At 34.7% G+C, this 19,735-nt stretch overlaps 1 protein-coding gene across 1 annotated transcript; it reads right to left on the bottom strand.

Annotated features, from left to right (window-relative positions):
- Positions 1 to 7,259: 7,259 nt before the first annotated feature.
- On the bottom strand, positions 7,260 to 16,473 carry LOC123534877 (transmembrane protein 17B-like). The gene is made up of 4 exons (XM_053519374.1): positions 16,351 to 16,473; positions 11,361 to 11,464; positions 10,455 to 10,568; positions 7,260 to 7,700 (listed from the first exon to the last, which is right to left on the bottom strand). The coding sequence occupies exons 1-4, from the start codon at positions 16,451 to 16,453 to the stop codon at positions 7,410 to 7,412; spliced, it is 612 nt and encodes a 203-aa protein (XP_053375349.1). The 5' UTR covers positions 16,454 to 16,473; the 3' UTR covers positions 7,260 to 7,409.
- Positions 16,474 to 19,735: the final 3,262 nt, after the last annotated feature.

Raw genomic sequence — 19,735 nt, 5'->3', positions numbered from 1 at the left:
CCTGACCAGACTGCGCGGATGTGCAGGCTGGTCTGGATCCATGCTGGTCACAAACCCACTATGCTGGTTTTCTCATGGCGTGGCTCAATTATTAAATACCTTTATCAACTTGGGGGATGTTCGAAAAGAGTTCAAGATGCAAGTCCGACCTCTTCTAAATCAACTTAGTTCAAAACTCTGTACTCTAAAGAACTAGTCTGGCCCATGTCCAGGCTCCTATTCACTTCAAAGATCTAGATGAAGCAAGGACTGTTGGAGGAGATGACACAATCAATTACTAGTATTGTGAAATCATTAATATTCGTGGGGGACTAATTTTCGTGGTCGAGTCAATCGACGAAATTTAATCCCAACGAACAAGTAAAATTCACATTCATTTTTATGTTCTAAACTTGAAATCCACGAATTTATATGCCCACGAAAATGCTGTTTTGACCAAAACCACGAAATTTCATGTCCACGAAATTAAATGATTTTACAGTATTTGATGCTGGATAGTGAAAAAGGGAATATTTGAGGAAACTGGAGCTATTACTGGAGTGATTAATATCCAACATAATACTGTGTTGTCAAACGAAACGAAATGTTTCATGTGTGACTTATTGAAGTTCAAGGTAAGTTCAAATAAGAGAGGTAGGGTATGTATGCTTTCCACCTTCCATTCATCCCAGTAAAATAAATGTCACACATATTTACAATTCATAGACCTTGCCATATATGATGTGGGTGATTATATGCATGTTATGAATGATTCCAATCCATTCAGTAGAAACATGGAGCGAATGTACTACAAAACATTATTGGGATGCTTCTATAGAAAAGGAGCATAATTCACAAATATTTTATCCAGAGTTCTGGGGCCGTATTCATAAAGCATCTTAAGTATAAGTTTTGACTTAAGTTGAAGATTTTACTTAAGTTTGTGGTGATTTCAGCTTAAATCTAAGTAAAAACTTAAGTCCTATTCATAAAACAGCTTAAACTTAAGATACGTAAGAAATGACTTAAGTCAGAAAACAAAATGGCGTCGTGAGTACGATTAAAGTGTTGTTTTTCAGATAAAAGCACTTTAAACATAATTGTGCATGTTGTATCTGTCTGAAATTAATGGGGGTTTTTTTAAATGTTTTCGTCCACAATAAAAGCCTAGAATTACTTATTAAGTTGTTTTATGAATAACAAGTAAACTTAAGTAAAATAAATTTCTAACTTAAGTAAATAATCAATTTCTTATACTTATACTTAAGATGCTTTATGAATACGGCCCCTGGACATTAAGTCAAGATATGGATGACTTGTGGAACAACTATTATGTTTGAATTAAATCCACTTTAGTAGTTAAAGAGATAAATGGAAGTGCATCAAAACATAAACCCGAAATTCCAAGTAAAGGGGGAGCATAATACATGAAAATATTGGTGTGGGAGTTATGGCCCTTGACACAATGTGTCACATGATGTGGGTGAAGCGAATTCATTAAGTAATAATAAAGCAAAAGCCAAAACTTGAACCAATTCTGGACCCTGTGCTTACAAAATGGATAGCTCTCGATATACTTTGTATAGTCAAACTAAAAAGCCCGAATGGAGGACGGCAGTCTGCATACAGAAAGTAACTGAACTGAGTTGGCTCTGATGAAACTCAAACCCCCCACCTCCACCCCTGTCTCTACAGTCCCTATGCTACTCCTACCATCTGCAGCTTTTGACACCATTGATCACCATTTTACATCACCTTCAACACTCAAAGATAAAGCACAAGGACATCAAAGGCCACTGCACCATTTATACACTGAAGACTTAAGTAACTGTCCTTCACACCAGTCGAAGATGTATCTAGGAGTAACATGTATTGCGGGTTTTCTTGCAGCATGTATCTTCTCCAAGATAAACTGCAACATGCTGAAGCTGATGATTACTGATGAAAGGGAAGCACCTGGCATTGTTGTCGCATAAAATCTGGATTAATTGCAGATGTATTTGTATGTTAGTCAACAAAACCATATCGGGAATTTTGGGGGGCAATGTTAGACTATACAGGTATGCAGAAATAGGTAAACACTTGCAAGTATGGCTAAGCCCAACTCGGCAGAGGAAGTTAAATAAGACACTAGACATTTGATGCTGCCAAATCTCTTGTGAACTGCCTGGTTATCTTTCGTCTATTGCAATGTGTTGTGAAGTGGTAAAATGTACAACTTTTCCAAAACACAGCTGCTGCAGCATTTTAAAAGCATATAGAATAACCAAATATACGTTCATCAACGATACAGTGCTCTTTCGGGTAACAACCAAATATACGTTCATCAACGATACAGAGCTCTTTCGGGTAACAACCAAATATACGTTCTTCAACGATACAGTGCTCTTTAGGGTATTACAAAACGAGTCCTAACTTTTCCAACATGCCCACAACGTTCAAATACGTATTTTATAAATAATCAATAATGATCGATATTACCAATAAGATCGATTTTATTGATCACTTTTATAATTTTATCGAGATAACCCATATATTGTCTTCAAATCTACATAAGTCTTATGTTTGTCTTATAAGGTCTTATTATGCGTGATTTGAATTTAAATAGGTCAGGGTTTTCTCAAGAATGCTTAAATTATGCAAATTTGACAGTTTATTGATTTATATCGATAAAAATAGGTATTACATTATATAATAGGTATTTTAAATAAAGACATTCCTAGCAAAATTTATTGTACCCCCGACAACAAAGTTGTAAGGGGGGGTATACTGGTTTCAGGTTGTCTGTCTGTCTGTCTGTCCGTCTGTCCGTAGACGCAATCTTGTGCGCACCATCTCTCCTTATCCCCTTGACAGAATTTAATGAAACTTCACACAAGTGATCAGTACCAACAGTAGTTGTACATGGGGCATGTTAGGTTCTTTTAGAGAAAAAAATTTGCAGAGTTATGGGACTTTGTTTTTTTAGCTCACCTGTCACAAAGTGACAAGGTGAGCTTTTGTGATCGCGCGGTGTCCGTCGTCCGTCCGTGCGTCCGTAAACTTTTGCTTGTGACCACTCTAGAGGTCACATTTTTCATGGGATCTTTATGAAAGTTGGTCAGAATGTTCATCTTGATGATATCTAGGTCAAGTTCGAAACTGGGTCACGTGCAGTCAAAAACTAGGTCAGTAGGTCTAAAAATAGAAAAACCTTGTGACCTCTCTAGAGGCCATATATTTCATAAGAGCTTCATGAAAATTGGTCAGAATGTTCACCTTGATGATATCTAGGTAATGTTCGAAACTGGGTCACGTGGGTTCAAAAACTAGGTCAGTAGGTCTAAAAATAGAAAAACCTTGTGACCTCTCTAGAGGCCATATTTTTCATGAGATCTTCATGAATATTGGTCAGAATGTTTATCTTGATGATATCTAGGTCAAGTTCGAAACTGGGTCACGTAGGGTCAAAAACTAGGTCATTAGGTCTAAAAATAGAAAAACCTTATGACCTCTCTAGAGGCCATATTTCTCAATGTAGGCATAGGAAATAGAGATCAATATAATTGCACCTTTACTAATCCTACCAGGTGTTCTGTACTACAAAAGTGGATCTATTGTGACATTTTGATACAAGCAAAACTGTATTATCTGCACTATTATTTACCTACTGGTACTTCGTTTTATTATTGGCTTGTTAAAAGTTAATTTTTTACCATATGTAAGTTGACAGAATCATAGGAACCATGTCTTGAGGGGTAAATCAAACACAAATGAATAAATCCTTAATGATTTTGTTGTGCAAAAAAGTATGATACTGTGTCTTAAACAGTTTTCATTTTCCACTCAATTGTGTAATTGCAAGGGAAGTAAACTAATAGATCTCTACTTATAAGTACTAGCCCAAGGCAAGAGTTGTCATTCTTTGTGGATCACAACTTTAAATTAAAAAATAAAACTTCTGTTATTGATATTAACAAAACTATCATAAACTTCACATTTGTGAAATCATTTTTGGTTATTTCAAGGACTTGGAAATTAATTTCTAGACTTTATTTAATGTAATTCTATCACTGAAAATTTTAAGGCCTATCTCTACTCAATGGATCTTCATGAAAATTGGTCAGAATGTTCATCTTGATGATATCTAGGTCAAGTTCGAAACTGGGTCACGTGGGGTTAAAAACTAGGTCAGTAGATCTAAAAATAGAAAAACCTTATGACCTCTCTAGAGGCCATATTTTTCACGAGATCTTCATGAATATTGGTCAGAATGTTCACCTTGATGATATCTAGGTCAAGTTCGAAACTGGGTCATGTGGGGTCAAAAACTAGGTCAGTAGATCTAAAAATAGAAAAACCTTGTGACCTCTCTAGAGGCCATATTTCTCAATGGATCTTCATGAAAATTGGTCAGAATGTTCACCTTGATGATATCTAGGTCAAGTTCGAAACTGGGTCACGTGCGGTCAAAAACTAGGTCAGTAGGTCTAAAAATAGGAAAACCTTGTGACCTCTCTAGAGGCGATATTTTTCAATGGATCTTCATGAAAATTGGTCAGAGTGTTTACCTTGAAGATATCTAGGTCAAGTTCGAAACTGGGTCACGTGGGGTTAAAAACTAGGTCAGTAGATCTAAAAATAGAAAAACCTTGTGACCTCTCTAGAGGCCATATTTTTCATGAGATCTTCATGATTATTGGTCAGAATGTTCACCTTGATGATATCTAAGTCAAGTTCGAAACTGGGTCACGTGGGGTTAAAAACTAGGTCAGTAGGTCTAAAAATAGAAAAAACCTTGTGACCTCTCTAGAGGCCATATTTCTCACCGGATCTTCATGAAAATTGGTGAGAATGTTCAGCTTGATGATATCTAGGTCAGGTTTGTAACTGGGTCATGTGCGGTCAAAAACTAGGTCAGTAGGTCGAAAAATAGAAAAACCTTGTGACCTCTCTAGAGGCCATATTTTTCACGAGATCTTCATGAAAATTGGTGAGAATGTTCACCTTGATGATATCTAGGTCAAGTTTAAAAGTGGGTCACGTGCCTTCAAAAACTAGGCCATTAGGTCAAATAATAGAAAAACCTTGTGACCTCTCTAGAGGCCATATTTTTCAATGGATCTTCATGAAAATTGGTCAGAATTTTTTATCTTGATGATATCTAGGTCACATGTGCTCAAAAACTAGGTCACTATGTCAAATAATAGAAATAATGACGTCATACTCAGTTCAACACTGGGTCATGTGGGGATAGGTGAGCGATTCAGGACCATCATGGTCCTCTTGTTTTACTATACTATATACATAGACACAATCTTGTGCGCACCATCTCTCCTCATCCCCTTGACACAGTTTAATGAAACTTCACACAAGTGATCAGTACCAACAGTAGTAGTGCATGGGGCATGTTAGGTTCTTTTAGAAAAAAAATTTGCACAGTTATGGGACTTTGTTTTTTTTTGTTACTATACTATATACATAGACACAATCCTGTGCGCACCATCTCTCCTCATCCCCTTGACACAATTTAATGAAACTTCACACAAGTGATCAGTAACAACAGTAGTTGTGCATGGGGCATGTTAGGTTCTTTCAGAAAAAAAATTTGCAGAGTTATGGGACTTTATTTTTTTGTTACTATACTATATACATAGACACAATCTTGTGCGCACCATCTCTCCTCATCCCCTTGACACAATTTTATGAAACTTCACACAAGTGATCAGTAACAACAGTAGTTGTGCATGGGGCATGTTAGGTTCTTTCGGCGACAAAATTTGCAGAGGTATGGGACTTTGTTTCTTGTTAACATACTATGTACATACAGTCTGCATATGCAATCTTGTGCGTGCCTAATCTACCAAACCCTTGCACACAATTTAATGAAACGTCACACAAGTGATCAGTACCAATCCTAGTTGTGCATGGTGCATGTTACATTCTTTTAGATAAATATTCTGCATAGTTATGGGACTTTGTTTTTTGTTACTATACTGTATATATACAGTCTATATACATACAGTCCACATAATTATGCAATCTTGTGTGCGTCAAATTGCAATGTACTGTGTCAGTGCATGCGGGGGGTACATTCATCACCTTTAGTGATAGCTCTAGTTTATCATGAAATTTACATGTGAAATATTAAAATAGTGAAAACAATTTTAAGTCCGCTTTTCAGAACCATAAGTAATAAACGTTTCAATTTCAGGAATTAAAAGTGAAAAAATAAAAGTTTCAGGGTTCCTATGCTAAAATGGGGTCAGGTTTTGAGGATAGAAAATTTTACCCTGTTTAAAAGGGTTATAGGCATTCACTGTAAAGATTGGCCCGTTTTTGAGGACTCAAAAAATTTACACGTTTCACTACGTTACTGGTGCGCAAAGGATATACAGTCAATGGATACATACTAAATGAACAAATCTGCTTTTTCTACTATTAATTTATTTCACAAAAATATACATTTAAATAAATAAATGGACGGAATGAATATAATATATACATAATTTAGTTTTTAGCCCAGCAAACCTGTTTTGAAAACAGACCATCAAGAGCGCTAACTATAGATCGGCAATTCATAAAAGGTTTAATGAATGGACTTCATCAACAAGTTTGCTAAATACAAGTCCAACTATAGATGTATGTACATAATGTTTGAAGACTGGTATCAGGACAGTACTGGAGTGGATAGTCTTAATAGGGTAGACTGTATAAACATCATATCTATTTAAGGTCAGATCCTTGGGGTTTTTTTTAAATGAAAAAGAAACTTTTATCAGTGCTAAAATCATCAAAAAAAGTCTAACAAATCCAACTTTTAATGTAAACAATAGCTCTAAATCTGTAAATAAGTGGTAACCACTGAATATAAAAAACTGAATTCTCCCAACAGTTATGAACAATTTGAAAACATCGTTTTAAAATACAGACGAATCATGTTTAGCTTCATTTAAATGTTTCAAAAAGAATTATTTCCCTGTTATCATTTAAAGGATAAAGGAAATAATTTGCATTTAACCTTTGTCAATATCATGCTGGACAAGACTGATTCTGCCCTTGCGACCAGTATAGATCATGATCAGCCTGCACATTCGAGCAGTCTGATCAAGATCTGCACTGTTTGCCATTCAGTCAGTATCTTTTTGGAAAGCACCCCTTTTAACAGTTAATGGTAATTTCCAAACTGAGAAATGGACAAGTTCATTATAGAAATTTAGCAGGTAAAGGGTTAACATTTGGTCCTTTGGCAAGCTGTTATTCTTATATTATATGGCCTACAAACACAATACAATATACTGTTCGCAGCACTCTCTTACTAATCCTAAATAAATCTCATGTAACAATAACTGTATACACAAAAAACTACTTAAAAACACTTCCTGCCAAGATCTCAAACTAAGCACAGGCGTATCCCAAAATATATTTGTTCACATATTTAAACCTTTGACCTATGAATAGTGCTCATGCGCCTCTTCTCCTTGATCCAACCAATAGTCATCATCTGGCATTTGTTCAAGGTCTGTGAACTGTCTTAAATGGAACTTGGTCACTTGATAATTCACCATAATTCTTATAGCTATGTATCCACATATGATTTCAAATAGTACAAAAAGGGCTTCGATAATATTCACAGCTCTTTCGAACGGTAAAATTTTGGCGTCCTCGTTGAAGAGAACCAGCAGAATGAGAGGGAACTGTATCAACAATGTCAAAAGCCAGAAACCAGCTAACTCTGGTACCTGAAATAAAAGAACAAAAAAGTAGCTGTCATCAAATGCTGATTACATTTGCTACTTATGGAACAGATTCTTCCATGTGATAAAATAATTTAATACAATAATGTACTAAAATAATAGGGATGGGAACGAATACTGAAATCAATATTCGAATATTCGGTTTGCCATATTCGAATATTCGGTTAGTTTTAATGGAAGCTTTAAATTCTTATTAAGTGATTGGCATATACACAACGTATTCATTTGTTTAAAGCGTGGATCATCGTAAATAAGGCCAAAAAAATGTTTGTTTCGGGTAACCCGATCCTACATAGGGAAACCCGCCGATCTTAGCGTTTTACTTCACGATTCTGTCAGTATAATCATGAACATATTTAACTAATTCAGTGTTTTAGCTTCAAAATGATACAAAAAATCAAAACGATTATAATTTAGACCGTCGCAATTTTATCTAAAAATAGCAGGTCGTCCCATTTAAACACGTGACGCGCTGTTGTATTACCGCCGCCATTTTGAAAAATTTCAATCGGCGTGTAAAAATCGTCGTGTAAAATGCAAGTAAGGCAGACTTAAAAGCTCCTTCAACATGAACTTGTGCATCAATTATACGTTTTTCTTGATTTTATTATTAACTACTTCAAAATTTAATTCGAATACGGCCGATTGCGGGTGAAAACCGATTCTGCGGATGGCCTGAAACGTCGTACAAAATATTGTGAAAAGATCGACAATATCTACACGTTTGGTATTGTTTTCGAAAAAAAAAATTCTACAACTTGTTGCATAAAACAGGCGCCAATAAAAATGAACAAAAGATAAAAAGATATCACATTTACGCCTAACACAAACTGTTAATCCGTAGCGATGACCCCAGGTAATTATGCATTGCAATTTTCTTGTTAATTGGACATCTTTTGACATGCATCTGACACATTGACGCCTGTTGCAAACTGTTAATAAGTAACGATGGCCCCTGTCAGTTATGCATTGCTATTTTCTTGTTAATTGGACATCTTTTGATACGTGATAAACTAACATGACATGGTTTTATTCTGTAAAATTAGCATGCTCATATTGTCCAAAATCAATGATACTTATTTTGAAAAAAAAAATACAATAATTTACGAATATTCGAATTTGATTTTCATATTCGAATATTCGACTGATTTTCGAATATTCGAACATTCGTTCCCATCCCTATAAAATAATATCAGTTCTTAGTATTAAACCCATAGCAATTACATTAAATTCTTGTGCTGAACTTCAACTGACACAATAATTATTAACCCCTATCATGCTGGACACGATTTTGCCTTTGCTACCAGTGTAGATCATGATCAGCCTGCACATCCATGCAGTCTGATCATAATCCGCACTTTTCGCCATGTAGTCAGTATCTTTTTGATAAGCACTCCAAATTGAAAGATAGCCAAGTTCATCACAGAAATTTAGCAGGATAAGGGTTAATTATGTAATATTATAATTATGTATATAAGTGAAAATTTAAGAAAATTTGTGATAGTTTGCTTCAGTTCTTCATTCTACTACTTAAATACAAATTTCAGATTGGTCCTACTTTTATCCTGTCTATACTTTAAAATCAGACATGGCGAAATACCCATATGATCGCAAAAATCAAAAGTAAATAATGAAGTACATTTATGTCAAATTAAAAAAAAATCTGTACATAGAGAAAATTTCTAGGAAATGTTCTTTATAAATAAGAGACATAATGAAAGTGCTTTAAAAATTAAACTGAAATTCTACACATGGAAAATATCTTAGAAACTATAAATATTCTGAAACTGGGCCATTGTTTTCTGACAAGAAGATTTTTTAAAGTATCCACTATATGCATATAGGAAATACTGTATAACTAAGTATACTAGTACATATATGATAAAGTGACTACCACATCTGTTGGCCTTATGATAAACTGGATTAATTTGAACAAACTTGGTATAAGGCCACTTAAGAAATATTTCTGTGATATTATTCAAAGTAGATTTCCTAGCAACAAACATAATGACCCCCATTTTAAGTAAATCAGTCTGACCATTATGCACTTTCTTCAATTCTTTGACCCAGTGACCTAGTTTCTCACCCAAGTGACCAAGTAACTAATTTATCCTAGATTTTAAATAGCAACATTCTGACTAAGTATCATGAAGAACAGAAGAAGATTTTGCCTCTAAAGTGTTAACAAGATTTTTCTATGATTTAACTGAATGAACCAGTTTTTGATCTCAGGCACCTCACTTTACAACTTCATATACAGACATTCTGACAAAGATGATCAAGTAGAAAATGTTGCCTCTGTACTGCTAATTAGGTTTTTCTATGATTTGACCTAGTGACCTAGTTTCAGACCTCAGGTAACCCAGTTTCAAACTTGACCAAGGTTTCATAAGAGAAACATTCTGACAAAGTTTTATAAAGATTAGGTGGAAAATGTGACCTCTAGAGCGTTTACAAGGTTTTCCTATTAATTGACCTAGTGGCCTAGTTTTTGACCCCATATGACCCAGTAACAAATACTTCCAAGATCTTTTTTATGGTAACATTCTGATAAAATTTCATTAACACTGGGCCAAACTTTTGACAATCTAGGGAGTTAACAGCCAAATTGTTGGTGACGCACACCAAGGCACGATGGACACAGGGTGATCACAACAGCTCAACTATAGCACTCTCGTGAGCTCAAAACATACAAGCTTTTAAGTTTAGCCTTGATATTAGTACTTAAATTATACAAACCCTCTCCATGAGGTTCCCAATGTATCCAATGTATAGACGAACAATTTCTATAATTGTGTAGGTAATGTACACTGCTACCAAGGTGATTTTATACAAGATGTTCAAGTAGTCGTACTGTTGGAATAAAAGAAAAAGGAAATACTAATTTTATGCTGCATTATGTAACACTGAAATCTAAATTTCTTCAGCAATGTTAACATGAAAGTCCTTAACCTTTAGCCTGCTGGCGGCAAGTAATTCTGCCTTCGCGACCAGTGCAGACCAAGATCAGCCTGCACATCGTGCAGGCTGATCATGGTCTACACTGTTCGTTATTCACTTAGTTAATTTTCAGTGAAGACCCCTTTGAATAATAAATGGTATTGCGCAAATTGAATGATGGACCAGTCCATTTTACTTTTAGAAATTTAGCAGGCTAAAGGTTAATAAAGCATCAATTCTACTAAAGCAAAAAGTTAGGAAAAGTACATTATTTTTTCTGAAGATTCACAGCATCCGCTTGAATTTTGAAAACGACCTTTTTTCTCAGAATTTTGTAATGAAACAATAACCACTGTATGGGAAATGACCTAACTTAGAAAATGAATGGTCACTTCAATGTTTTTTTTAATACAGAAACAAGAAAATTACAGCCACCTTTCATGTCACTCAACAGCATTGCGGTTGAGGAAAAGTCTTCCCACTTCTCCCTAAATCAGCTGGAGGGAGAAGTGACTTCTCCCAAAATATTGGACCCAGCTAGACCCCTGAATATATACCGGTACAACTTACTCTTATAATGGTATTTAAAGAAGGTATTCAAATTATTTTTATTTTTTCATTTTAACTACAATTCACACGAGTAACTGCTAAAAAAACATTAAAGTCCAAGTATTAATTATACCTTTATCATTATTATTATTTTACCTTTACTTCAAATCCAACAAGTGTAACAATGATCCAGAAAGGGGAAAAGAATGCATTGAAATAAATAGCCATCTGTAATGGTAGGTTGGTCACATAGTCATTTCCTGTAATAATAAAAAAAGTTACAAACAGTTATCATGTGTAATATAGGAATGTATCAACTCAAGAGAAAAAAAGGTTTAAATTTTGACAAAAGCTACAGAATCATTACTTGCAATCCAAACAGCTAATACTGTGAAATCATTAATATTCGTGGGGGACTAATTTTTGTGGATTTCGTGGTTGAGTCAATCCACGAAATTTAATCCCAACGAACAAGTAAAATTCCCATTCATTTTATGTTCAAAAGTTGAAATCCACGAATTCATATCCCCACGAAATTGCCGTTTTGACCAAAACCACGACTTTTCATGCCCACGAAATTAAATGATTTCACAGTATACAGAACCAGTATGTGCAATCTTGCAGATAGGGCAACCCTTGATATTACTGCACCAATGCTGTTTATACAAATTTATGCATTTTACTTTTAATACAAAATATATTATGAATGTAATAATTACGATGGTTAGGACTGATGAATAAAAGTTTTCTTCAGTATTTAAGACATAGATTTTGCCCATGAATTGTTGAATTTGTTTTAATACTTCATTAAATAAATAATGGTGACTACCGGAAATCGCTGTTATAATTTCACATTCAATATGCATCGAACCCAAATAAAAGCTAATTATGTATAAAATATTTACAAAAATAAATGTCATAAAGGCAACTTTATGACAACTAATCATAACTCTTACTGGCAATTACCTTATACACTGGTATTACAGTTCATAATAGCACATATATATATTGATTACCAGACCTCTAGACTCCGGGTCTAGAGGTCCAGTTACCGTTATCTATTTGCTCAAGCAGCGAAATGAATTCAACAATTCATGAACACAATCCATGTCTTAAATACTAAAAAAAAAAAAATAAGTTTATTATCTTAATTCATTAGTCCTGAGAAAAACAAGAAAAGCTTCCTATTTGGGCATACAAATCCTATTAATTATTTGTTGAATTTGCGATCATGTTTTTCCCAGGATTAAAGAATTATATATACTTCTGTTTCCTGTGACTTATACCATATATTTAAAACAATGAGAAGAATATAAAAAAAACTATTTTTTGAAATCTTCTCCGCTTTTAAAGATATTCAAAAATATGGAAGTGTCTAGGGGTACGGATAACAAAATAAATAGGTGCATATTATTATGCCTAATTTATTTATTTATTTATTTTTTTTGCTGAATTTCAAATAGAATTCATTTAAGGGATAGATTCATTCATTAATCAAGCTGTTATCAACAGTTTATTTGACAACAATCTAATCGGCACAGAACAATGTATTCATTTGGAGTTCCTCGGTTTTTTAGGTTTTGAAAGAGAAGTTAAACAATCGAGTGAACGCTGGTATCTGTAAACCAATTAGATCCAAGTTTTAAGTGAAGACTAGTTCAGTCGTATTTCATTTTTGTTATTTCATTTTCAACAGAATTTAAGATGCACATTACCCTAAATCTCTAGAAAAAGGAGGTCAGTACCCCTAGAAAACCCCAAACAAGCGTGTCTAGAGGTACGGATCCTTACCCCTAGAATCAGATTCTAGAGGTATGGATCCGTACCCCTAGACACTTCCTAAAAATATAGTCTCCTAGCTCTTTGTAAATACCATTCTCAGTATTCATATTGATTACAGGACTTCTATCCTGCCCTGTAAGGTTTGTCTAGAGGTCCGCACCCTCAGTCACTTCCTTTTTAAATGACAAAGTTGTCGAATTTTAGCATCAGTCAATGGAATCTTGGACGTTTCGACCCAAATTTACGAACCCCCAAGACATTCACTCCGCAATTTATTTCTTGACAATTCGACCCAAAACATTACAACCCCAAACATTTCGACCCCAAAATAGTTTATGTTTTATTTTATATTTCATCCATTTTACATATTTTAGAAAATAGAATAATAAACTCGATCTATATAAATATTCATTTTCAAATACATAGTCAGTGAATAAACCGCGCTGGTCGGAAAAGATCGGTCCGTAGTTTATTATTGAACTAATGAGTTATTATTTCATGTTATTTGATAATCTAAGAAAAAATATATTAGAAAAAACATGTTTTTAAAAGAATTATATCATGTTTAAAATTGAATATAAAAACTGTTTACTGCATTTTATTGCCAAAGCGAAAATAAATTCACCCTTTGAATAGTCCTGATGAGTTTTGATGGATCACTGCATGATTATACAATAATCAGATATTGTGAAGCCGACCAAATGAAATGTGACCAAACAATTGTCTAACAGGTAAGTGAGTAAATTTGATAAGCTTTAATTAATTGAAAAAGCTAACAAAATAGGTTTCATGTTTTCACAGTGCCAAATATTTCCGTGCGCCCAACAAAAATTATCAAATTCGTAAAAAAAAACGTTTTCATTTTATTTTTCCTTTTGAAATAATTATTTAATGATTGAATCTATATCAACCTACAAAAAATATACTATTATTAAAGAAATATACCTGTGTACAATTAGAATACATTTTAGGGCATGGAAATTCCGAATGAACAAATTATCCAGCTACACATCAGTCTCGTTTCAATCATGCACATAGACGTTCACGCCAAAAGTATTTAATTACCATTTGAAAAATAATTAATTTATGATCATATGATTTGAATCAGAAATAACACACTTCAAAAATACCAATAGTTGAAGAAATAACGGTGTATTATCATTATGGCAATTTCCCGCTGGCCGCCGAATTTCAATCTCTATAAAATCGCTTTGCTAAACAATAATTATACTTATCTTCAAAATTATTATTTAATTGATACCAAGATTTCTCAATAAAACACCATACAAAATACCATTATAATAAAAAAAACGGTGTATTTCGTTAATGAAAAATTTTCCTGCGCGTTCGCCGATTACATCTCAAAGTCATTTTGCGTGAACGCATTTAATTTTCCATGCGTAATTTTAATCATTAGTAGAATCTATTATTGATTTTTAAAAAACTTCAAAATACCTTTACCTTTACTAAAACAGTGTATCCGTTATGAAAATGTATTCCGCGTTTTAAACCCGATTTTTTAAGGTGGTTCCGTTTTACTTGTGACGAAATCGCTTGAAGTGCTATATCATACTTTTACAAATATACATTAAATCCGTGAATTGCTAGAAAATATTGAATATGGGAAAAAAGTAATACGCTGTCACTTTTCTTAAAAGATGAAATATGATAATATTTTTTCCCTTATTTAACAAACAGCCACAGTTCTAATATTGGCAGAAAGTGGATTTCGTGTTGATATTTTAAACTGGAAGGTGTCGTATAGTTAGATAAGAATTAAAACACAAATCATATGAAAGCAAATTATATGTGTCAGTAAATCGCGTACGAAAATAAATTAAAGCGAAAAAAGTCAATGATTTGTTTATTTCCCTGTTTGTTCTTAGCATTTATCGGCACAAATTAAATGATAGTTGACACCATGTTTAAATAAATACCGATGTCACCACAATCGCTTGTTAATTGCAATGCGCACTGCAGATAAATGCACACCTGCTGTATATCAACAAACAATTAATCAAGGTGTGATAATCCAATCAAAAGATTACGTGTTTCTGATTATGATTTTAAATATCAATATAATGAAGATGATGACATCTTAAACTTCTTTGAGTTACATTATAATTATTTATATTTGGTTGAATCCCATAAAAATGAGATGCATATATCTTTCGAAAAAAAAGTCAAATAAAAATAAATAAATAAATAAAGAGGTATTAAAGATGTGACTTTATTAAAGTTATTTTCATAATTAAAATCGGCGAAATCGGCCCATGATTTAAAAATCTTTTCTTTCTTTTTTTTTTAATATAGCCGTGTACTAAAATAGTCTTTAAGATGATTTGAATATATAAATAAACACCAAGTATGAAAATATGTTATATGAAGGTTATTTTAAGATAGATAATCAGAACGATTTGTTCATAAATTATTTACGTAATAAACGCGGTTGGTACATAAATCCCGTTATTTTAATAATTTATAAATGATGATTATTTCGGTATTGTTCGGTATTGTGAGAGAAAAATCACTCATTTTTTCATATGAAGGCATGTACTAATATAGACTTTAAGAAATTAAAAAAAAGAATTTTAGAAAATAAAGAAATTTAGACAAATAGATCTATGGCTCATTTTTGTAAAAAAAATCTTATTTTCGCGAAAATAATCGTATTATATAACCTTTTAAATTAAATTGGTAATTAAGCGTTATTACATTTTGAAATTGCTCAATTATCTATAGATTAAAGCTTAATTATAATAACGACGGCATTTTTAGATGTTTTCAGGCATATCATTGAATGGGGTCGAAATGTCCAAGGAGTTGGGGTTGAAATGTCTTGGGGTCGAATTGTCTCTTGGGGTTGAAATGTCTTGGGGTCGAAATGTCTTGCTAGCAGTCAATGTACATGAGGTCACCATTTTACATACCCCTTTCAGGGCCTCACTTCGAGTGAGTCTGCTTACTAAATATAAACTTAAATTATGCCAACTTTTCAGCAAATGTTAAGCTTTATTTTAATACCAACCATTGACAACAGTTTGCAGAAATAAAAAAGTTACAGGTAAAAAAAAAAAACTTCCATTTTCTGTCCGAGTTTATCAATATCATCAGTACCAGTAGGTCACTTCTCAACCAATTTGAGGGGGCACGGTCCCCCTGGGATCTGGACCTAGCACCTGTTACTGTAAAAGCATTACGTCGGAACAAATAAAATGGTCTAGAAGAATTAAATGCTGCAGGTTCGAATTTTCATTGGGGCGAAAGCGTTGATACACAGGAATGGACATGTTCGACAAGTACTTGAGACTATGATTGAAGCATTTTTATATTGACAGCTGGTAAAAATATCATAACTCTCAACCTGCTTTCAATATCTGATGTTTCTGTGGGTCTCTGGCAGATTTTGACACAGGAAATAACGTATCTGTGACCGAAGTCATTGTCCTCCGAAATGTTGCCTCCATTTTGTTTCAATGTTGTGATCACGTGATAGTAGATTTTGACTGGTACCGTTCAACTTGATATCGAAAAATTCCTTTACACGGAAAGGTTTTTTCAATGTTTTTTTTCTATCTATGAAAATATTATATTTCGAAAAGAATCAGTTCACAAACAAGCAAAAAATGATCGAAATGTGTAGAGAAATATGAAATATTTCATTTCATTTGTTTTATCTTGCAGATGACTATTTAATATTAGCTGACCTATTCAGCTTACTTGCAAAAAGGACGGATCTCGATAGCTTATCGTATTATGGGAGCAGAAATGGAAGATATCTTTCAATGTAAACAAATGTCACATATTACATGTCTCTAGATCCATACAATCTATAAAAACAATCTACACCTTACACAATATCAGTCTCTGTCTGTTGTCAGTCAGGCCACCTATTCAGGTTCCACCAAGGCAACTGCTTATAATACCATTGTAAGACCAACTTTAGAATACTGATCCAGTGCATGGAATCCTTACTATCAGAAGGATATAGACACACTAGAAAACATACAAAGACAGTCTGCAAGATTTATAACAAACAATTATAGCAAGACCCTTGGCACAGTCTCAAATATAATAAAATACTTTAATTTGAACTCATTGCAATTTAGAAGACAATATAGTAGACTACCTTTATTTCACAAAATGGTTTATTATCATGTAGATTTTGATCCTAAGCAATATGTTATAAATACCTTACACAAGACAGTCGATCCAGACATTACAATCATCTAAAAAAATTCAGATACCAGCTACTACAACGGATTATTACAAAAAATCATTTTCCCATGAAACAGTTGTTCAGTGGAACACATTACAATCTCACACAGTCAGTGTTTAAACGGTCTCTAGATTCAAATTCGCACTGGCTACAATGATCTTTACACCATAATTCCAGTACGAATCTTTTTCCTTTTATCCTGTTTTTAAACCCCTTCTAACATTTTCCTTTCTGCACAACATTTATGTCTGTATATATTTTGCAGTTAAGGGATTTAAGGTTTAAGGTGTTATGTTTTTGCACCTTTTCTAAATCACACTGTTAGGAAGCGCTATGGCATTGTGTACTGGTTAGCCTAGGATATCATTATTGAACGTTAGCCATTATTGAAAATGATGGTGATGATGGTGAAATGAAGATTTCATAATTATATTGTCGATGGTGTCTTGAATTAAGCATGACGTGTATTTGTTGACTATATTTACAATCAGCCGGTTTAATATTGGGTCATGACAATTTGAATACAGTTAATGATATTTTCAATACTGTTAATGCTTTCTTAGTCTTAGTTAAAAAAACAATATAAAACGATGCATTAGTAATTGTCAGTTATGTTATTAAAACAAATGTAAACAATGAGAAAGTCCCGTGATTTATTTATTTTACACACTGTCTTGGGCTGGGTATTTATGGACACGCCTGATTATCCGACTGTATGTGCCTGATGTCTCTTTAGATAGTACAAAGAAAACAAATTTCACAAAACATAAATAAGATTGAATAATTAAGCTAAAACTAAATCACACAATACAAATCACGTGTATAGATAACCCCACTCATGACACGCGGACTTGAGCCTATGTAAGAAGTTTTTGAAAAAATTAAGTCAGTAAGGGTGACCTCCCCTGGATTTTATAAATGGCGTCTAGGGGGGAGGGAAGGTAACCGTGTTTGCAAAAAAGTAAAGTCTATAAGGGTGACCTCCCCTGGATTTTGCAAATGGCGTCAAGGGGGGCAGGGGAGGTACCCGTGTTTGGAAAAAAGTTAAGTCAGTAAGGGTGATCTCCCCTGGATTTTGCAAATGGCGTCAAGGGGGAAGGGGAAGTAACCGTGTTTGGACAAAATTAAGTAAGGGTAACCTCCCCTGGATTTTGCAAATGGCGTCAAGGGGGGCAGGGGAGGTACCCGTGTTTGGAGAAAAGTTAAGTCAGTAAGGATGACCTCCCCTGGATTTTGCAAATGGCGTCAAGGGGGGAAGGGGAGGTAACCGTGTTTGGAAAAAAATTAAGTCAGTAAGGGTGACCTCCCCTGGATTTTGCAAATGGCGTCAAGGGGGTCAGGGGAGGTAATCGTGTTTGGAAAAAAATAAGTAAGTAAGAGTGACCTCCCCTGGATTCTGCAAATGGCGTCAAAGTGGGAAGGGAAGGTAACCGTGTTCGAAAAAATATGTCAGTCAGGCTAACCTCCCCTGGATTTTGCAAATGGCGTCAAGGGGGGAAGGGGAGGTAATCGTGTTTGGAAAAAATCAGTCAGTAAGAGTGACCTCCCCTGGATTCTACAAATGGCGTCAAGGTGGGAAGGGGAGGTAACCGTGTTTGAAAAAATATAAGTCAGTAAGGGTGACCTCCCCTGGATTTTGCAAATGGCGTCAAGGGGGGAAGGGGAGGTAACCGTGTTTGGAAAAAAATAAGTCTGTAAGGGTGACCTCCCCTAGATTTTGCAAATGGCGTTAAGGGGGGGGGGAAGGGGAGGTAACCGTGTTTGGAAAAATGTAAGGGTGACCTCCCCTGGATTCTGCAAATGGAGTTAAGGGGAGGGGAAGAACGTGTGGAAAAGTATACCATAAGGACTCCTGGGTTTGCAATGGTAAGGGAAGGAGTACGGTTTAAAAAAGTCAGTAAGGGTGACCTCCCCTGGATTTTGCAAATGGCGTCAAGGGGGGAAGGGGAGGTAACCGTGTTTGGAAAAAAATAAGTCTGTAAGGGTGACCTCCCCTGGATTTTGCAAATGGCGTCAAGGGGGAAGGGGAAGTAACCGTGTTTGAAAAAAATTAAGTCAGTGTGCCCTCCCCTGGATTTTGCAAATAGCGTCAAGGGGGAAGGAGAAGTAACCGTTTGAAAAAAATTAAGTCAGTAAGGGTGACCTCCCCTGGATTTTGCAAATGGCGTTAAGGGGGGCAGGGGAAGTAACAGTGTTTGGAAAAATAAGTATGTAAGGGTGACCTCCCCTGGGTTTTGCAAATGGCGTCAAGAGGGCAGGGGAAGTAACCATGTTGTGAAAAAATTAAGTCAGTAAGGGTGACCTCCCCTAGATTTTGCAAATGGCGTTAAGGGGGGGGGGAAGGGGAGGTAGCCGTGTTTGGAAAAAATGTAAGGGTGACCTTCCCTTGATTTTGCAAATGGAGTTAAGGGGGGAAGGGGAAGTAACCGTGTTGTGAAAAAAGTTATGTCTGTAAGAGTGACCTCCCCTGGATTTTGCAAATGGTGTCAAGGGGGGCAGGGGAGGTAACCGCATTTGGAGAAAAGTTGTC

This window comes from Mercenaria mercenaria, chromosome 12 (genome assembly GCF_021730395.1).
Source record: "Mercenaria mercenaria strain notata chromosome 12, MADL_Memer_1, whole genome shotgun sequence".
In the NCBI taxonomy this organism is placed as follows: Eukaryota; Metazoa; Mollusca; class Bivalvia; order Venerida; family Veneridae; genus Mercenaria; species Mercenaria mercenaria.
This window is presented reverse-complemented; position numbering and strand designations above follow the sequence as displayed.